Consider the following 22,082-nt stretch of genomic DNA (forward strand, 5'->3'; position numbering starts at 1 on the left):
TTCATTTGTTTATTTTGGTCAAGTAGCACTCTGTTATAACTAGCATTTATTCTTAGTATTATTACTCTAGAATAGAAATGAGTAAGAATTTCAGATTTATTATCACTACATTAATTTAGCCATCATTAAAAAATACAATCTCTCTAAATCTCACAGTGCAATGTTCAAATTCAAGAAAAGCATATTGGGAAAAAGCCTACACAAAATTGATTATTCATGAAAAAATGTATTAAAAGTTATAGGGTAATTATTGTGAACAGCATGAATCTTAGATAAAATATTTGAAGAAAAGTGCAGATAGAAGCATAGACATATTAGTGTAAATATTTTAAAAATTCTAGAAGAGAGAAGAAAAAAATAAGAAAAATGTAATTATAGCACCTTGCTAAACTTTAGATATATCTTATATTATAATAAGTTGCAGCTTTTGCGATAAATATTTCATAATGATTTCTACCATGTAATCATTTCAATAAGTAAACTTTAATATTGTTGAGGGCCACCACCCTTTGTTATCTTTGATTTTATCTATGGACAGCAGAACAATTGGAAGACTTGCATATAGATATAGTAGAATCTTGATTCCATGTAACTAATGCATCCTTTGAAATAGAGTCTTGCAAAATAAAATCCCGAATTCTGGCTAGAACAGTGACTATCCCATCTCCCTGAAAAGCATTTTTTAACCTTTTTAACACTACTTATCAACAATCATATCAACTTTTCTAGGTATTAGTCCCACTGAATTTAATCAGGCTTATTTATATCTGTTCTGGAAAAAAACTGCAGAAGAAACTTCACATGCTTTATTTATGTCAGTAGCATGAAATATACTTTAATATCCTTCCTTGCTCATTTTACTATCACAAATTGTAACAAGATATTAACTTCCTGTTATTCGATGCAACAAATGGGAACTCTATGCAAATCTCTTCATCTCTTGATCTTTGATGGAATTTGATAAAATTACTTTGGATAAACTTTAAAGATCTGAGAGGAACTGTCATTTGTCTTTATTTCCTATCCAACTGTTTTCAAAAAAAGAATTTCGATTTTCATACCTTAGCAGAGTAAAAAGATTGGTCTCTATAACAGAAAATTCATCAGAAAAATTGTTTGCTATACATCATTGATGCTTGTCCAGAAGACTGATGGAGGAATAGGTCATATTATGAGATTGAGAGTAGAAAGAGTCACCATCATTATGTAATAAGTAGGAGCTCAAATGTTGTACAAAGATTCTCCCAACTGAGTTTTATCATTATCTGGTAATGGAACTTGGGAATATGCATTTCAGGAAGAAGGCAAATTTGTAATGAAACAATATATCTTGGGAGGGAAAATTCTTCTTATACCAAAGAAAATATTTAAGAAAGTTTTCCTTCTCCCCAGTAAAATAAATCTTTATTAATTCTGGGTGGAGAACAATAATCAGAACTACAATATAATACAATGTACAGTGCAAAAAAAATTCCATGCCAAATGATAATATCCGGCAATAGTTTTCCTCTGAGTCTATTAACATTCAACATCTAAATCTATGACAAAGTAATAGTTTTCTTGTCATTATAGTAATTATGGACATTGCTGCCTTAAAATTCTTCATCCATTGGTCCTATTAGTTTAGTTTATTGTCATTGCACCTCGTACAATGAAATCAAACACCATCTTCAGTGCACATCATGACTATTTACTATAGTCTTTTTTTTCTTGGCTAATGGAGAACATAGTTAACTAATTAATTGTAATTCTTTTACCTAATGCAATTTTTATGCTGTGTACAAATATCAACTTCCTCATAGTTCCTCAAATGAATTTCAAAACAGGATGTACAATGCACTATGCATATTAAAATGAACCAGAAAAGGCCCTTTCGTCTATATAGGTATTCCTTGACTTACAATTGGTTACTTGGCAAATGTTCAAAATTATGATCTCCCTAGGGCTTCTTATGAGCAGGATTCAAAGTTCTGGTGGTTGCCTTCCCCATAGTCATGTGATTGCATTTTGGCCACTTGGAAACTGGCTTGTATTTATGGCCTTTTGCCATAAATACAGGATCACAATTCACAAAGTTTTTGCCAGAACTAGCATTTACACCTGGTTTCTGGCCAAGGGGAAAAAAAGATTCCTGTAACATTTAGCTCAAAAAAGCTCATAAAGTCATTAAGATTTCAAAATGCTGCATACTACTTTGTGGCTTTGAGCTTATTTTTCTATCCATTATAATAGCCACTTACTTTTAACACAATACAAGAAATAAAAATGTGAACCGCTCTGAAGCACTTCACTAACAATTAAAAACAAATTAAAATTATATAACAAATGAAAAATGTTCCTTTTGCAAGTGAAATTAAAAAGTGCTAGAGTGAAAACATACCATTCAAAACAAGCATTTTTCTCACCAGTATACACTACCATTTAGTCAATAATATTGGCACACATTAATTTTATTGTAGAGAAATAATTTAATCTAGATGTTCACCAATTAATTCATGCTATAAAATAAGTTAGGTCTTTTTCTTCTCAAATAAAATTCTGGACTATTTCAAAATGAGTTGCATATTAGAATGGAGTAATTTGTTCAGAATCTATTTTTAGAGCCACCCAATAGCTAAGTAGTAAATGATTTCTTTGGAAACAACTAGTCAAGAAAAATCTAGGATTTTGCATTAATTTTTGTGTGAAACAGAGTTGAGGAGAAATAAGGAGGGAAATTGTATGAATTCTGGGCTACATCACCTCTCATGTATTCAGAAAATAAATATAATTTGGATTTTGTACCACCATGAAAGACTGATTATTTCACACTGTGATAATTGTCATAATCAACCCTGATATTTCTGCTAATAATTTGTGTAATGCCTCCTTCACCTGATTGTTCCTCAAACAGTAGATCAAGGGGTTGAGAAAAGGTATAATGGCAACATAGAAGAGTGTTATTGTCTTATTAATCTTTAAATGGCTTTCTCCAGCTGGAATTAGATACATTGCTCCTACTGTGCTAAAGAAAAGTGTCACCACTAAAAGATGCATAGATAAAGTGTTGAAGCCCTTCCTACAATTCCCTTTACTGGAGGATTTCATCAAAGTGTAAATCACAATGCCATAGGATAGCATAACAAATAATACATTGCTTAAAAATAGAATGTTCACAATAATTTGGCAAATCAAAGGAGCATTTCCAAGAGGAGGACAAGCTAAGAACAGAGGTAGAATGAGGTCACACAGAAAATGGTCAATAATGTTGGGTCCACAGAAGGATAACTTAGAGAGGAAAACAACAGGTGTGATGTACCCCAGGAAACCAAAGATCCAACAAGCAGTTACCAGAATATAACCGGAATGTAGGGACATGATGTTCTGGTACTGTAATGGGTGGCAGATGGCTAAGTATCAATCTAAAGCCATGGCAGAGAGGAAGAAGAATTCAGTGGTGCCAAGAGAGAACAAGAGATAGAACTAGAGGAATCAAGCAGGGAAAGAGATAACCTGGTTTTGGGTCACGAGGGCAAAAATCATGCGGGGAATTGTGCTGGTCACATAGCACATCTCCAGCCAGGAAAAGTTACTCAGAAGGATGTACATGGGAACCTGGCCCAGGTGATTATCATGACAGACCAGGGTTATAATGGTGCTGTTTTCAACCAATGTTAAAACATAATGGATAATCAAGAAAACAAGCAGCAAGAAGTTTTTTTGCTGATCCATTCCAAATCCCAGCAAAATGAATTCCTGGGCTGCAGTCCCATTGACCAACTCCATCTGGAATCATATAATAAAGCCACTGCTACCACATAAAAAGGCACTTTAAAAACATTAAAAGATGTATATGTTGTTGTTCAGTTGCTAAGTCAGGGTGTTTCTTCACGAACTCATGGACTGCAGCATGCCAGGCTTCCCTGTTCTCCACTGTCTCCTTGAGTCTGCCCAAACTCCAGCATTGATGATGGTGTTGATGATGCTATCCCACCATCTCCTCCTCTGCCAATTTTTCTGCTTTTCTTTCTGCCTTTCCCAATGTCAGGGTCTTTTCCAATGAGTCTCCTTTCTCATTTGGTGGCCAAAATAATTGAGCTTCAAAAGATTTATATAGTCACCCATATTATAACCACACAATGGGCAGTGATGTAATTATTTTATATATCATAATTCTAACTAAATATTATGCCTCATACTAATGACAATTAAAATATGAGTTAAATACTCATGTTCATTGAACAATACAATGGTATCATGGTGCTTGATATCTGATGAACAGGAGACACTATGTGCTTTCTTTCTTTCTGTATTCTTTCTATCTATCTCTCTTATTTATTTATTTAATATTATTTGATAGCCTTCCTTCTTTTTTTGCACGAACAAATAATTACTATAACAAACTAAATAGCTAGGTGTTGTTTGACACCTTGTTTCAGTACAATAAATGGGAAAACTATGGAAAATCTGTTCACCTCTTGACTTATGATGAGAATGTGCCAAAATTACATGGAATAGACTTTGAAGATTTAAGTGGAAGTGCCACCCACTACAGTTCATTTAGCTATTCTTCCTATCCAACAGTGTAAAAATATTGGTCCCTGTTGTGGTAAGCTCATTGGAAAGTTGATTGCTGTATATTATTGGCACATGTCGAGAAGACTGATGCGGAATAAATCATGCTGTGAGATTGATAGTAGAAAGGTATAATAACTAAGAGAATATTGTAGAAAGATTCTCCCAGTTGACCATTATTATTATCTGGAAATGGAACTTGAGAATATGCAAGGCCAATTTGCAATTAAATAACATATCTCGGGAGAAAGAATTCTACTTATACCAACATTTCCTCAAACATGTCTTTTGAAGAAAATGTCTAAGAAAGTTTTAATAACAGAGTTCGAAGGGACCTTTGAGGTCTTCTAGTCCAGGGGTCTCCTGTCCCCAGTCTATGGACTGGCACCAGTCTGCACCATGCCAGAAATCAGGCCATATAAACACATGAAGCCCTATCCATGGGAGGCAAGCAACATGTAGAAACATGCTCCCTCCAGTCCATGGAAAAACATCTCTCCACAGAACCGTTGGTGCAGTGGTGGGATTCAAATAATTTAACAACCAGTTCTCTACCCTAATGATTTTTTCCAACAACCAGTTTACCAAACTTAACAACTGGTTCTCCTGAAGTGATGCGAACTAGCTGAATCCCACAAGTGGGTTGGGGGCCACTGTTCTAGTCCAACCCCTTGCTCAAGCAGCCATTCCAGACAAGTGGCTATTCAGTCTCATCTTAAATACTTCCAGTGTTGGAGCATTCACAATTTCTGAAGGCAAGCCATTCCATTGGTTAATTGTTCTCACTGTCAGGAAATTTCACCTTATTTCTAGGTTATTTCTTTCCTTGATTATTTTCCTTCCATTACTTCTTGTCCTGCCTTCAAGTATTTTGGAAAATAGCTTGATTCCCCCTTCTTTGTGACAGCCCCTTAGATATCCCCCAACTGCTATCATGTCACCTCTAGTCTTTATTTTCATTAGACAAATTAAATGTCCAATTCCTAAATCTATTATTTAGATGTTTCAGCTTCCAGTCCCCATTCATCTTTTCTTTTTTTTTCCCCATGAAAAGAAATCTACTTTATTAACTATTCATCATTCTCCACTATATATTCAGGGGGATATAAGGAGATTGGCATTTGTTTCAATAGTATTCTACAAAATGCAGCTTGATTGTTCATCCATGACCTCTGTTTGTCAGAATTTTTGGTTAAAAATCACATTAGAACCTATTCGCAAATTTGCTAATAAAAATTGCAAAATGAACATACTAAATATCCTGAGATTCTAGAGATCTATCACCCATCACTTCCCATAATGATTACTTAATGGGTTTAATGGAAATAGGATTTTATGAACTAGCAATCCAAATAAAAGTATAAGCAGTCCACAACTGATCAGTAAAGACTTTTTCTATAATTCATGAGACCTGGTGCTATATAGCAATAGCACTTCAATAGCACTTAGACTTAGATACCACTTTACAGTGCTTAAGGCTGAGTCAACCTTGAGCCTGGTGAGATTCAAACTGCCAAATTGTAGGCAGCTGTCAGTCAGCAGAAGTAGCCTGCAGTACTGCAGTCTAACCACTGCGCCACCGTGGCTCATTTAATGAATTATATCAGGCAAAAAAGTCCATTCTGAATATCAACAACAGGAATTGCTTTCCAATTAATATAACTGCAACCTACATCTAAATGTATGACCTTGCCACACTTTTCTTATCATTGTAGTAGTTATGGGCATTGTTTCATCTGTTCATCCTACCCATTGTACTCTCTTTTTTTTTCATGGTTTAGGAGAACACCAACAGAAGTGAATTTTTCTATTCCGGGGTTGAACTGTGAGATTGTTTCGGATTTGCTATGTCAGTGTTGGTGGAACTGTCCTTGGTGGTTCCCTGATTAGGCTGTTGTTTATTGTTTGATTTTTTTACCTTAATTGATGATTGAGTATTGTTATTAACTTTACATTGTTATTAATAATATAATGTAAATAAAAACTAAACATTTCAAACAGTATAAGTAGTCCTTGACATACAACATTTCATTTGGTGACCATTCAAAATTACAACAGTTCTGAAAAAAGTCATGTATGACTGTCTTTCACACTTTTGAGAACTGTTGCAGCATTCCCATGGTCTCACAATCAAAATTCAGGTGCTTGGCCATTGGCATGTGCTTATGAAAATTACAGTGTTCTGGGTCATGTGATCATTTTTTCTGATCTTCTGACAAGCAAAGTCAATGGGGAAGTCAATTGTTTTACTAACTTAACAACTGTAGTGATTCACTTAATAAGTGTCGTAAAATGGGGCAAAACTCAGTTAACAACTGTTTCACTTTGCAACAGAAATTTTGGCTCCATCTCTTCTAGAGGTAATAATATCCAGCGCACACTGTTTTCTATGGAAATTAAGTGTTAGAAGCATCATATGCTTTCAAAGTAAAGAAATATTTCTCCCCAGGTATTCAATTCAGTTTTGTGCACTCCATCCAAAATACTGGAAAGTATTCTTCACTCAGTCTCTCCTACCTCATCCCTTTCTTCTATGGTGAAATGTTTCTCATCTATTAGGAAAGAACTGAAGAACCTTCTTAGATGAGAAGTGAAATGTCTACAAGGAAAAATAAAGAAAGACCAGTAGCCTCTTGAAAAAAGCATCTTTGGGATAGCCGTGACTTGGATGACTGAGAATTTCCACAGACCCTATTAGGAAAGCCAAATATTTTGAACCAATGAGACAATCAAGAAAAATATATATTACCTTCTGTCTATCACATGACAGAGAGTTCATGAGTCTTTCATCTTTGATATTTTCAGACCTGTCAGAGCCTTTCTTTTCCCTAAATGGATTTGATTTTCTCCAGTCAGGTTTATGTCTTTTCCACTGTGATCTTTTTCAGCAGAAATCATATTCTTCTGAGCAGCTTGCCCAGTGCCTCTTTCACTTTGTCATTCCTCAGACAGTAGATAAAAGGATTGAGAAATGGTGTAACAGCAGCATAAAAGAGTGTAACTGCCTTACTAATATTTGGGTGGCTTTCACCTTGTGGAAATACATACATTGCTCCTACAGTACTATAGAAAAGTGTCACCACGAGGAGATGCATGGAGATGGTAGAGAAGCCCTTCCTGCACCCGCTTTGGCTGAAGGATTTCATCAAAATGTAGATCACATAACCATAGGAGAATGTCACAAAGAAGACATTGAGCAAAAACTGAGTTTGCATGCTAATTTGCATGACAAATGGAGTCTTCCCAAGAGGAGGACAAGCTAAGGAAAGAATTGGCACGAGATCACAGACAAAGTTGTCAATGCTATTGTCTCCACAAAAAGACAATTTGGAGATCAAAACAATTGGGAGAAGGTATCCTAGAAAGCCAACCAACCAACACCCAGCTATCAATCTATAGCAGAAGTTTGGAGACACAATATTGGGATAATGCAAGGGGTGGCAGATAGCTAAGCAGCGATCTAAAGCCATGGCAGAAAGGAAGAAAAATTCAGCACTGCCAAGTGAGAAGAAGATATAAAATTGGAAGAAGCAGGCATGAAAGGAGATCACCTGGTTTTGGGTTGCTAGATTGTAAAGTACGCGGGGAATACTGGTGGTCACATAGCAAATCTCCAGCCAGGAAAAATTGCTTAGCAGGATATACATGGGGAGTTGCCTCAACTGGTTGTCTATAAGGACCACAGTGATGATTGTGCTATTTTCAACCAAAGTGAGCACATAAAGGATAATCAAGAAAGCAAACAGTAGGAATTGTTTCTTCTGATCCATTCCAAATCCCAACAAAATGAATTCCTGGACTGCTGTTCCATTGGTCAATTCCATCTGTAATCGTATATAAGAATCACTATCATACAAAGATACATTTGTTATTATCTCAGATATCTATTGGTTTAGCTTGAAAAAGAAACATATTCATGAATATATACTACTATGTTCCTTTAGCCATTTTTCTATGAATTGCCAGAAACGATAAAGTTCTACCATATCTTTCCTAATGTCCAGCAAAGAAGATGAATTGTTCCAATATTTATCTGAATCATGTATGATACTTTGAAAAAAAGATTGCTCTGAAGTTTAATTATAATATTTGAAAAGCACTGGTTTTTTTCAGAAGCTACAAAGGTGTGCTGAAATGTTTAGAAAAAAAATATGAAACAATAACTGAGTAAACATCAGTATTCAAGAATCAAGATCAGCTGATATATCAAACAATTCACAAACCTGTTTTTTCCTGTAACCAAAAACAATAAATTGTGATTACAGAATGTATTCTGGTTTTTAAAAAAGACAAATAATTATTTGTTTTATCATGGTATTATTACTAATAATCCTAAACCTGGATATATGCCCCCACCATGAGCATAAAAATTTCTATATGGTACATGGCTATGTGGCTTCCTTCAGCATTGACTCAGAGATATCTTGCTGAAAACATTTGAGCCCTTCCTCTCGTCCCCCACAAAAATATTATATTCCTCTAAAATTTTCTAAATTTTCTTTGCTTCCAGGATCCCCTGCAAAAGCCTAACATAGCTCCCATCCCAGCATTTTTGCTCAGATCACAAGCAGATTCACAAATAGACCTACTGAAATCAAAGTGCATTGTACTCAGGTCAGATCCTCTTGTTTTGTCACATGACCTCTCTGCACTGCTGACAGTAAAGCTTAGAAATAATAGACTAAATCCTCCGTCCTTTTCTGTCCTTCCACAACATCCATGATCAGAGATTGTTGCACTCCAGGACAAAGGAACAGAGAGTGAATGCATGGAAAGTCCTTTCTCTACAAAAACATTCCCATCTTATACCTCAGTAGGATTTGAGACATCTTTTCCCCTTGGGAAGATTCTGCCCAAGGACTTCTTCATGATTCAGGAGGAACAGTTTCCTTCCGAGTGTCTGACATGGTCATTTCCCTGCAGGACCAATCAGGCAAAGAGCGTCGATGGGAATTCTCAATCATCCAAGTCATGATTGGTGCTTTTCTCAAAGGTGCTTTTCCAAAGGCAATTAGACTTTCTCAGGTATTTTATTTGAAAACATTTCATTTCTCAAACAAGAAGTTTCTTCAATTTTTCAGTTCAGTTCAGTTCAGTTCTTCAATTTAGTTCTCCAGAACTGAAGAAGCTTCTTGGATGAGAAGCGCAATTATTTTCAAAGAAAAAAGCAAAGAAGTCCAGTTGCCTTTTGGAAAAGCACTTTTTAGGACAATCAGGCAAAGAGCATAAAGGGCTCCACTGTGGATTTACAAGAGGGAAACTCCAGGTGTGTTCCGGAGAGTGCATACTAGCATTTCAGGGTTGCACAGCCTATCGATGATCAAGTGACAATAATGTTTTTCTAAGTCTAAATCAACTTTCAAATTAAAATTCATAATGCACTCATTATCTTTACATGACCCAAAATTATTTGCAAAATCCAATGCAGAACCTAGAAACCATTAAAGCTAACCTCTTTAACACGTTCTTTTGCTCAGTATTTGTAAACAGCAATGGATCATGCCCAGTATTTCCTAGTCAAACCACAGACAACTATAATGATTTAATACATATTGATTTTACAGAAAACTATGTTGAAAAAGTACTATGCAATCTAAAACCATCTCTATCTATTGGACCGGATGGAATATGTGCCTACTTCTTTAAAAAGCTGCCATAGCTGAACCTCTAAGCATAATCTTTGAAAAATCCTTCAGGACCAGATCCTTGTCAAACCTATGGACATTAGCCACGGTCATCCCCATTTTCAAAAAAAAGTGACTCCAGCCTTGTTGAAAATTACAGACCAATTTCTTTATGCTGTCACCTGTAAAGTCATGGAATCAATTATTAACCAATCTATTATCCTCCACTTAGAGACAAACAACCTACTCTCTAATAAACAATTTGGTTTCAGAAAAAACCAACCTGTAATCTGCAACTCTTACACTCCAAAAACATATGGACTACACAACTCGAGCAGGGCAAAGCAATAGACACAATTTATATAGACTTCTCTAAAGCCTTTGATTCAGTGGTACACGACAAACTACTCCTAAAACTAAAATCTTACGGTATCTCTGGACACCTGCATAACTGGATAGAAGCATTCCTGTCAAACAGACAACAAATGGTCAAAATTGGGATTGTCCCATCAAATCCTGTACCTGTCAACAGTGGTGTCCCCCAAGGCAGTGTTCTAGGACCAACTCTCTTCATACTCTACATTAATGACCTCTGTGATCATATTAAGAGCAACTGCGTTCTCTTCGCTGATGATGTTAAGCTATTAAATACCACAATACTGCTACCCTTCAAAAAGACCTCGACTATGTGTCAGAATGGTCAAACAAATGGCAACTTCAAATCCCAACAAATAAATGCTCTGTCTTACATATTGGCAAAAAAAATCAGAAAATAAAATACAAGCTTAATAGTCAAGACCTTGTTGATGTTCCAAGCTCTGTCAAGGACCTTGGAATACTCACCTCTAATCATCTAAGTGCTAGAGTCCACTGTAACTACGTAGCCAAATAGGCATTAAGAGTTGTTAACCTAATCCTGCGTAGCTTTTTCTCCTGCAATATCACACTATTAACTAGAGCATACAAAACATTTGCTAGACCAATACTCGAATACAGCTCATCAGTCTGGAACCCACATTACATATCTGATATTAACACAGTTGAGAATGTCCAGAAATATTTCACAAGAAGAGTTCTCCACTCCTCTACTCACAGCAGAATATCTTATGCCACCAGACTTGAAATTTTAGACCTAGACAACCTAGAACACCTTCGGTCCAATCTAAGTATAGTACATAAAATTATATATTGCAATGTCCTACCTGTCAATGAATATTCAGCTTCAACCAAAACAATACAAGAGCACATAATAGATACAAACTCAAGGTAAACCGCACTAAACTTGATTGCAAGTACGACTTCAGCACCAGAGTGGTCAATGTCTGGAATACTCTACCTTACTCTGTGGTTTCTTCCCCAAACTCCAAAAACTTTAACCTTAGACTGTCTACGATTGACCTCACCCCTTTCCTAAGAGGTCTGTAGGGGGCATGCATAAGCGCACCAACATGCCTACCATCCCTGTCCTACTGTTTTTTTTCTTATATGTATCCATTTTATGTATTCATAACTATATTTATACTTATAGCTGTTGTCTTATAACTGCTTAACAAATAAATAAACAAACAAATAAACAAATAAATAAATAATTATTTCTTCAGCGCTCTTCTTGCACTGAATGAAGACAAAGGCATACATCTCAATTATGCATCCTTGGTGACTAAAGGAAACAAATGTTTTGGTGAAGATGGTTTGAAGGCCAAGGGCAGTGATTGACATCCAGTGATCAGAAGCAACTAAATTATGCCAACATAAAGCCAAGTCTCTGAGCCTGGCAATAGCAATGCTTGTTCTTAATCCCTAAATGCAGGATTAGGATGGATAGACATTCTGATATCTGATTTCCATCCAGTGAAGCAAAATGCTACATATCTTGAAAAATGTCTGCAGGTTGTTTGGGTGCATACTATTATTTTATTTTAGCAGCTGAATATTTTTCTGTAACATTTCAAATATGATTGCCTCCTCTACATTATCTCCACTTGTGAGTTCAGAAAAGTTGACTATTAGATGTCTCAAAAATACTCTTTCAAAAGTCAACTGGACTTTGTTTTTTTCCTTAGTGAAGACATTTTACTTCTCATCGAAGAAGCTTCTTCAGAAAACTGAAGAAACTTAGGGCAAGGCTTCGGTGGCAGCAGGAATCCACGATCGTGCGCGGTTCCTTCTGCGCTCGCTGCTGGAGTGCCTCCGATCCAGTTGGATTTGGAGGCTATAGTTATCCTAGAGATAACTGAAGATAGGAGAGATCCGGGCAGGGGTCCGGGGGAATCGCAACCCCCCTCCTCAGCTGGCTTAAATCCCTTTTCCAAAGGCGGTGGAGAGGCGGTCAGCAATGGCCGCCACAAAGAAACTTTCAGCCAGACAAGAATGTGCATGAGGAAGCTGAGAAAGTGAAAGTTTTTGGCTGAACCGGGACAACAAGTAACAGCTAAATACCCTGGAAATTCAACTTTCTTAAAGATACATTGTTCCCTAAGAAGATCGTAAAAAGCGGCGGATGAAAGTTAAAAGGGAAAGTTTGTTTTTTCTCACTCTCCTTCCCTACGGAGATAGCAGATGGAAATCGGAAAAACCCGCTTTGGCAACAGAAGGTAATTAAATTTGAAAATTAAAGCCAAAGGGATATTAAAGATTTCTGAACATTGGAATTAAAGATTAAAATCTTTTTGCTATAAGTGGGAAGGGAGAGGTAAAGAACTTATATTAATATTTTGCTGGAGGAGACTGCTTGGAGCTTATAAGATCAGAGATAAATTGTAATAAGACTTCTAAAAAATGCATTTTGGAACTTTGTAATTGAATTCTACCCAGGAAGAGAAAGTATAAAAAGAAGAAAGTGCTAAATGAAACAGTTTGTGTTGATTTGGATTGCTTTGTGACTTTGGGACTTTTGGAAACTATTTTTTGAAAGGCTAAGAACATTTGGGTTGTTTTAAAAAAAAATTCTCACAATGGCACATTATCTGTTGAAGAATTGAAAATGGAATTCAAAAAGCTAAAAGAAGAGGAACAAGAAGGCAAGGGCTCTTCTGGATTTGTTTTTCACTTCTTAGAAATGGCAATTTCTACCTACCAGGAATTACAACAACAAGAAGGCTGGGATGAAGAAGAAGAAGCCATCTTTAATGAACAAACAATTTTAGTTGATGAAGAAAAGGGAAAGAGGGGAAAGAGAACGGAGAATTCAAGATTTAAAAAAACAACCAAGAAAGGGAAAAATAAGGTGAAAAATCGATACAATGTCAGAAAGCAACAGAAAAGAGGAATACAACAGAGAGGGGAGACTAAGAAGGCGGAGATTAAGAGATGGGGGGGTAAAAAGACTAGATTCGACAAGAAAGGAAGGGAAAGGGGGAAGAGAAGTTATAAAGGCTTGAAACAAGATGTTAAAAAACAGGTTTTTTTCAGAGACAAAGGGTAAAATACAATTAAAAAAGAGATTCTGCAAAAGTACATAAGATTGTATTGTAGTGTTTGTATTTGAAATAGAGTTAGAAAATTGGAATATTATATGAGTTAATAAAATATTAAAGGGAATGTGTAAAATGTCTAAGATTTAATGATAGAGTTTAATTTGCTGTGGAACATTGTTTTAACTATATTATAAACTTATTATTTTCTTATTTTAAAATGTAGTACGTAGAATGTACTAAGCAGAATCAGAATGGAAATTATATATTATTTTAAGTGTTAAATTTAGGGGAAAGATAGAAAGGCGTCACACTTCAACTAGTGATTACAGGAGAAATTTTGTATTAAAGAGAAAAGATAAATAGATAATTGAAAAAGAACGGACAAAAGATACAAGTATAAAGATTTAAATTGAGATGAAATAAATAAAATAGAATTAAGAGAGTGAAAAGAGGGCAGAAGACATATAGAAAATATAGAATGTTAAATAAGATATGAAATGGTATATAAGGTGAGCATGAATTTGATTTATGTCTATACAAAAAGGTGTAACCCAGGGCTAAGCCGCTTTCCAAAAGGAAGTTTTATGTTTTTATGTTTTGTGTTTTGTTTGTCTATGTTTGTTTATTGAAAATTAATAAAATTTTGGAAGAATGTTGGAAGAGAATATATGAAATTGTAAACAAGACAGACGAAAGTATAAGTACAATGAATAAAAAGATATAGAAATCTAGGTAAAAGAAATACAATTGAATAAGAGTGAGAAGTTGGAAAAAGAGTAAGTTGAATACATAAGATGAGCATGCATATGAAATTGTGTCTGTATGGAAATGTGATAACCTGAAACTACGCTGTATTTAAATAAGATGTTTTATTTGTTTTGTTAAAACTCAATAAGCAGCTTTCAGAAAAGATGTTTTATGTTTTTATGCTTTATGTTTTGTTTGTTTGTGTATTGTCTTTGAAAATTAATAAAATTTGTTTTGTTTTTTTTTAAAAAAAGAAAACTGAAGAAACTTCTTGGATGAAAAGCGAAACTTCTTCCTCAAGGAAAAAAACAAAGTCCAGTTGACTTTTGTGTTGTAATGACGAGGCAGTTGAGTTGTTTGATCATGAACAACTGAATCATGATGAACTTTATTGGAGTCTAGTCTTGCATTTATACACATTTTTAATTATCCTCCATCATTGGTTAACTTTTGGTTACTGCTTAACTTTTGTTACTGTTTAGCACAGTAATTAATACAATTAGTTAAAGTCTAACATATGTTTACTTCCTCTCTCTAATCCTCCTTTAGATTAGTGACTTTGTTTACCTGAGTTGTATTTGCTTGGGAAACATTCTTTATCTGAGGTTTGTCATCCGAGGTTGGAACATTCCTGCAATTACAACTCTACATATCCTCGTTTTTTATTTTAAATGGAAGATTCAAAGATTTATTAATGTATCACAATTGTAGAGGATTAAGAGAGGGGGAAGCAGGATGAAACAATGCGAATAAATATGGAATACGTTGAATAAAACAACAGGTTGCAATTAGTACAATAATAATAATTATAGCATAAAGGAAAAACTGTCTGAGCCAAGACCAATCAGGGAGCCAATTGGTTAGCCACTCAAAAGGTGAGTAATGAGCATGGATATTATTTTGAATGTATGACTGTAAATTGGCAAGCTCATGCTCAATAGTTTTATTCAAAGAATGAAAATGCACAGCACATCCACAGTGTCCAACTAATGTACAGAACCCTCCCTGACGGGCTAAAAGATAGTCTATGGCAAAACGCTGCTGTAAGACATTTTGATTTAAGTCTTCTATTTCATGCTGCAAATCACGAATAATAGCAGCGGTAGCGTTGATGGATTTTTCAAGTCTGCAGCTGAGACCAAGAATAGATCGTCTGTTTTCTTGAGGAATTATGCCAGGATAAGAGCCTAGAGTAAGGACTCCTGTAACGGCCCCTGCCAATGCACGGCCAAATGAAGAACCAGAAGACAATTGTGTGTCAATAATGACTTCATCATTACAAGTAGGCCCCAGAGAGGAACGCCGCTGTCGAGTTGATGGGAGTGTACCTATTTGAACAGGTAGAATAAAATAACCTATAGTTGCACATTGATAATTCTGAGGATGAACATTAGTAGCATATTTATCAAAAAGGAACCACATATTAGGATCCTTAAGCTGCCAACCAGCACATATCCATCCTGTATTAGATTGATCAGAGGCATTAAAAATAGGAAAATTGTCAGGATACATATCAGGAGCTATATTAATTCCATGCAAAGAAGAATTAAAGGTACCTGACAACCAATAGTAGTCAGAACAATAACTATAATTCCCTAGCTTTTTTAATATGTGCTGAGCAGCATCATAATCAGACCAATTATGAAGCCAAGTGTGTTTAGCATGACAACAGACCCCTTGTAAATTGACTAACTTTCAAGTAACGCCAACGGACAGAATTCAATTGCATAGGGGGTGTAGAAAATAGCCAGGAGTGTGAAATAGATTGTAGTTGTGAGACAATAAATGTAGAAGACATGATCAAATTAGGGTAAAAGAAATTTGACCAAATGCCATTGGGGGCTCATAGTATAAAGTAATATTTGTGCCATGGGTCATAAACATGTATTGGGCATGATGAACCCACAAATTAGGGTTAAGACGAACCACAGAAGTGTCATTTTGAACAGAAACACCATTAAGCATAAACAAGAAAATACAAAGTAAAATGGTAACAGAGTTAGCAGTAATAATAGCAAAAACAGCAGCAACAAGATTTTCAGGAGTCTGAGGTAATGAGGCCTGTTGCAGTTGTTGTTGAGCTTGATATGTAGTAGATTTAACCTGGCCCCAAGTGATGGGTTGCGGGCACGTCGACCTTGGAAGACGGACTTCCCTGTTCAGATGAAGATTGAAATCCGGAATCGGGTTGTGAAGGCCCTGATGCTATGCCATGATACGGACTAACACAGCGCGCTGGAATCCACACTGCTTGTCGAGTAGAAGGATCTTCCATGGCAGCGTAACCGTGACTCCAGGTGATCAGCAGTGTAGGGCCTTTCCAGGTTGGATCTGGAGCTTGGCGATACTTTACCAAAGGCCTTGCTAAAGATTCAGTAGTTCGAAAATGCAAATTAACAGGTGAGTCTGCAAGATAATCTAAAAAGGTTAAATAATTCCAAGTATATAATGCTACAGCAATGAGATTTTGAATCTTTCGCAGATGGTAAGGGCCAGACTCAGTTTGTAATTGTTTCTGAAGCAATGCCTTAAAAGTACGATGAGCTCGCTCAACTATAGCTTGACCCTGAGAGTTTAAGGAATTCCGTGCACTAAAGTAATATTCCATTTCTGACAAAAGGTTTGAAATTCCTTACAGGGCCATTGTCAGTTTTAAACTGAGAAGGCCGACCCATTACAGAAAAAGAGGATAGGCAATAAGAAATAATATCTGAAGTACGTTCATGTTTTGAAGCAATAACCCAAAGGAAGTGTGAATGAGTGTCAATAGACATATGAAGATAACAGTATGGCTTAAAGGTTGAAAATTGAATTACATCCATTTGCCAAATTTGATTAGCTTGGGTTCCTCGTGGGTTGACACCCACTGGAAAGGGAACTGCCAGTTGCTGACAAGCTGGACAAGCACAGACAATATCCCGGGCTTGAGATAATGAAATTTTAAATTGCTTTGCAAGTGATTTGGCATTTTGATGAAAATAAAAATGACTGGCAACAGGATCAACAAACAAAGACGCAACATCCTTTAAGGATTCATCTGCCTTCTGATTTTCTTCAGTCAATGTATTAGTAAAGGGAGTATGACTTCGAATGTGTTCTACATACAAAGAATACAAGTGAGTTTCCAAACTATTCTTTAAAGATAAAAACAAGGATAACAAATTCTTATCCAAAGAGAGAGCACAATAAGAAAAGGAAGAGATTGCATAGCTAAATACACATATTGAGTATCAACGATCAAGTTAATAGGTTGGTCATTGAACAATCGTAAAGCCAAAATCACAGCAGCCAGCTCAGCACGTTGAGCTGAAGTCTGCGTGGCAGTAATTTAGAATACCATTGTTGTTGAATCTGCCAGACAACCACACCCCTTGTAGGTGATCCATCAGTAAAGACTGTAAGAGCTTTAGAAATAGGATTTCACACAAAAATGGAAGAAAGGCTGGATTTAAAGTAGTAGTAACCACTATTCTAGGATCCTTGGGTAAAGAATACAACAAGTTTCCCACATATTGAGAAAAGGCTATCTGATATGATTTTGAAATCATATAAAAAACAGGAGTATTCCTAGGACTAGTAGAAGGTTCTATATGACCAGCAGCCAATTGTTCTTGAACCAATTGTTGTAAAGCAGCGGTTTTTTCCTTGATAATGGCCATTGTTCCACCCAAACCGGCGAGAACAGAGCCATTTAAGAGGAAGAGACATCATCAAGAATCAAATGGGCATTAAGAAGAGGAAGGATATCATGGCCCCAAATATTAGTATGAATATCTAGAATGTATGGTTGTAGGAAAAAGGACTTACCAGCAGATGTTGTAACATTAATTTCTTGAACACTCTGCCAAGCAGCTGTAGAACCTCCTATTCCCCACAATGAAGAAACTGTCGTTTTTAGCCACTGTACTGGCCACTGTAAAGAGGAGATGACAGTAACATCGGCTCCAGTATCCAATAATCCTTGAAATGGTTGTTTATTAAGGAAGAGCATTAACAAAGGACGAGAGGAGTTCAGCTGATGAAGTAAGCCTACAGATAAAGAAGTTGATCCAAATCCTGCATCCCCATGATTACCTATACCAGGAGATGGAATTTCATATGGAAGAAGAAGCAATTGAGCAACAGAAGAATTACAAGGAAGAACTTGAGGAAGATTCACCCAAATCTGAATCATGAGGATACCAGTGTAATCTGAATCTATTACCCCAGGCACTACAAAACAGCCCTTTTTGTGTGCAGAAGAATGAGGCAAAATTAAGCCAACTAATCCCGAAGGAAGAGAACCTTTAAATTGAGATGGAACTAAACTTCCATGGGAAATTTAAACTCAATTTCCTCTTGATTGATTAAATCGATCCCATCGCTACCGGCTGTGGCTGGGGAGGAGTGAGAGAGACTGCTGGAGGAGTCAGAGTGATGGGAAAGGCACGCTTTGGATTCTGGGTGGGTGCCACACCCATTGGCAAGTTTCCGACCGAAACCGACATTGATTGGCCCAATGAAATCCCTTTTTGCAAATAGGGCACTTGTTAGAAGGACGATTCTGAGGCATAGAAGGTGTAGAACAACAGTCCTTCTGAAAGTGGCCAGGCTTCTTACACACTTAAACAGTTACCAATTGGTCGCTGTCCTTTCTGAATAGCAGCTGCTAACATATGCATTTTATAAGTTTGTGATCCAATATCCTGGCAGACTCGCAGCATATCTGCCAGAGTGTAATGAGCAGTAGCCTTTAACAGCTGTAAAGCTCTTTTACAATCTGCATTAGCATTTTCAATAGCTAATTGGCGAAGAAGTTCACCAGCAGCTTCCTGATGATCAAACTGCTGTCTAATTGCTTTGGACAGATGCTCAACAAAATCAGCATAAGGCTCATTGGCATTCTGTCGAATGTTTGAAAAATTTGCTCTAGGTTCTCCAGCTTGGGGTACCTTAAGAAAAGCACGAAGGCACATTCAGAAACAATAGTTAACGTAGCTGGAGGAAGAACAACTTGAGTAGGAATTGTACCAAATGGTCCAGAACCAAATAGCTGCTCAACTGTATATGCTCCTCCCCTCCTAAAGCAGCAGCTTGAGCATGTCTCATATATTCACTCTCCCAAACCACATATTGCATGGATGTTAAAATCATGCGAAATATTTGCTTCAATCTTCAGGAATCATTGTATAACCATTTTTTATTCCTTCTACAAGTCCTCCTATAAAATTACCACTAATCCCATAGTCTGTAACTGCCTTTTTAACTCTCTTAAGATCTGATAAGGCAGACCCTCCCATTCTGCTACTTGCAGTCCAAGCTGTGGCCCCTGACCAGGACGATATTGTACTGGACAAACAGACAGTAATTCTGCAAGTTCTCTTCCTTAGACAGAGGCATCCCTTTTACAAGTCTCAACCATTTTCTGAAAAGAAGACTGAACAATAGAGTCAGGAGGCTTTTGCCCTGTATCTGCAGGAGCTGAGGGAATTGAAGACATATATCCAGGTGAAGAAGGGGGACAAATGACAGCATTAGTATAACGTGAAGGTGGAGGTGTTAAAAGACAAAGTTCATTGTGACCAAATTTTTCAATTGCATGCCTACATAAATGCCACACACGCAAAACTTCTATTTTTGCTCGAGGTTCAGTATGCAATGTTTTCCCTATACGTTCCCAATCAGTTAATTTTAAAAACCCCTTTTCTGGGTACCATAGGCACTGAGCTGCAATCTCCTGGACCAGCCTTAAGAGATTTCTCTGTGGTGCCTCAGTATTATTTTTCTTCAACAAATAGCCTAATTCATCTACATGCTTCCTTTGTTCCTCAGAAAGCGAAGACCCCATACTTACAGAAACCAAAAGGTTGAAGAAACCACAAAGGGTTGAATGTGCACCAAATCCTTGCCGGATGAAGTAAGAGGGTCCCTGTTCAGGCGCCACTTGTTGTAATGATGAGGCAGTTGAGTTGTTTGATCATGAACAACTGAATCATGATGAACTTTATTGGAGTCTAGTCTTGCATTTATACACATTTTTAATTATCCTCCATCATTGGTTAACTTTTGGTTACTGCTTAACTTTTGTTACTGTTTAGCACAGTAATTAATACAATTAGTTAAAGTCTAACATATGTTTACTTCCTCTCTCTAATCCTCCTTTAGATTAGTGACTTTGTTTACCTGAGTTGTATTTGCTTGGAAACATTCTTTATCTGAGGTTTGCCATCCAAGATTGGAACATTCCTTGCAATTACAACTCTACACTTTTGAAAAAAGTCATGGATGACATGGATGACTGAGAATCTCCATAGGATTGATCATCTGCAATAATTGGCTTCATTCTGCCATAAGGAAAAATAGCACCTTTCCATTTAAATAACAACCCCAAAGAACCCCAAAGAAACACTCTTTGGGGTTTATGGATAACAATCTCTGTTCTTGTGAGGCACAATCCCCAAGGGGCACCCAATCCTTAGCACCTTTGTAATCACACAGCACATCTTTTCTTCCTGCTCAGTTCCTGAATATGATTTTTAAGTACCACTTTAAGAATGAGGGGATGACAGCTTTTTCTCACTCCCTAATCCTAACACATATCAACATCTGTTCTGTTGGAGTGGGTAACACTGAGGTAAAGCATGAACTATTCTTATAAGATAAGGACTTACTTTTTTATTTTATTTATTTATTTTATCGAATGATTATTAGATAACAGGTATAAGTATAAACATGGTTATAAATACATAAAATGGATATAAATAAGAAAAAAGAAACAATAGGACAGGGACGGTAGGCACATTGGTACGTTTATGCACGCCCCCTACAGATCTCTTAGGAAAGGGTGAGGTCAATAGTAGACAGTCTAAGGTTAAAGTTTTTGGGGTTTGGGAAAGAAACCAGAGTCAGGTAGAGTATTCCAGACATTGACCACTCTGTTGCTGAAGTCATATTTCCTGCAATTAAGTTTGGTGCGGTTTACCTTGAGTTTGTATCTATTGTTGTGCTCTTGTATTGTTTTGGTTGAAGCTGAAATATTCAATGACAGGTAGGACATTGCAATATATAATTTTATCTACTATACTTAGATCAAATCAAAAACGGCATAGTTCTAGGTTGTTTAGGTCTAAAATTTCAAGTCTGGTGGCATAAGATATGAGTAGAGGATGGAGGACTCTTCTCATAAAATATTTCTGGACTTTCTCAATTGTATTAATATCAGATATGTAATGTGGCTTCCAAGTATTCAAGTATTGGTCTAGCAAATGTTTTATATGCTGTCGTTAGTAGAGTGATATTACCGGATAAAAAGTTACGCAGGATTAGGTTTACAACTCTTAATGCTTTTTTGGCTATATAGTTACAGTGTGCTCTAGCACTTAGATCATTTGAGATGAGTACTCCAAGGTCCTTGACAAAGTTTGTGTCATCAACAAGGTCTTGACTATTCAGCTTGCATTTTATTTTCTGATTTTTTTTGCCAATATATAAGACAGAGCATTTATTTGTTGAGATTTGAAGTTGCCATTTGTTTGACCATTCTGACCATTTGTTTGACCATTAGTCGAGGTCTTTTTGAAGGGTAGCAGTATTGTCAGTGGTGTTGAATAACTTTACATCACCAGCGAAAAGAATGCAGTTGCTCTTAATATGATCACAGAGGTCATTAATGTAGAGTATGAAGAGAGTTGGTCCTAGAACACTGCCTTGGGGGACACCACTGGTGACAGGTACAGGATTTGATAGGACGCTCCCAATTTTG

At 36.5% G+C, this 22,082-nt stretch overlaps 1 protein-coding gene and 1 pseudogene across 1 annotated transcript; both read right to left on the bottom strand.

The window, feature by feature from the left end:
- Window positions 1-2,805: 2,805 nt before the first annotated feature.
- On the bottom strand, window positions 2,806-3,774 carry LOC113432315 (olfactory receptor 11H6-like; annotated as a pseudogene).
- A 3,674-nt stretch (window positions 3,775-7,448) lies between these two features.
- Window positions 7,449-8,378, bottom strand: LOC113431737 (olfactory receptor 11G2-like). The gene has a single exon (XM_026694017.2). It carries the CDS (start codon window positions 8,376-8,378, stop codon window positions 7,449-7,451), a length of 930 nt encoding a protein of 309 aa, XP_026549802.2.
- Between the last annotated feature and the right edge of the window lie 13,704 nt (window positions 8,379-22,082).

Source organism: Notechis scutatus, chromosome Z, assembly GCF_049901735.1.
Source record: "Notechis scutatus isolate UNSWTSFEM ecotype Mainland chromosome Z, rNotScu1.2, whole genome shotgun sequence".
In the NCBI taxonomy this organism is placed as follows: domain Eukaryota; kingdom Metazoa; phylum Chordata; class Lepidosauria; order Squamata; family Elapidae; genus Notechis; species Notechis scutatus.

Coding starts and splice junctions, on each gene's coding strand:
- LOC113431737 (XM_026694017.2), bottom strand. CDS start 8,378: ATGGAATTGACCAATGGAACAGCAGTCCAGGAATTCATTTTGTTGGGA.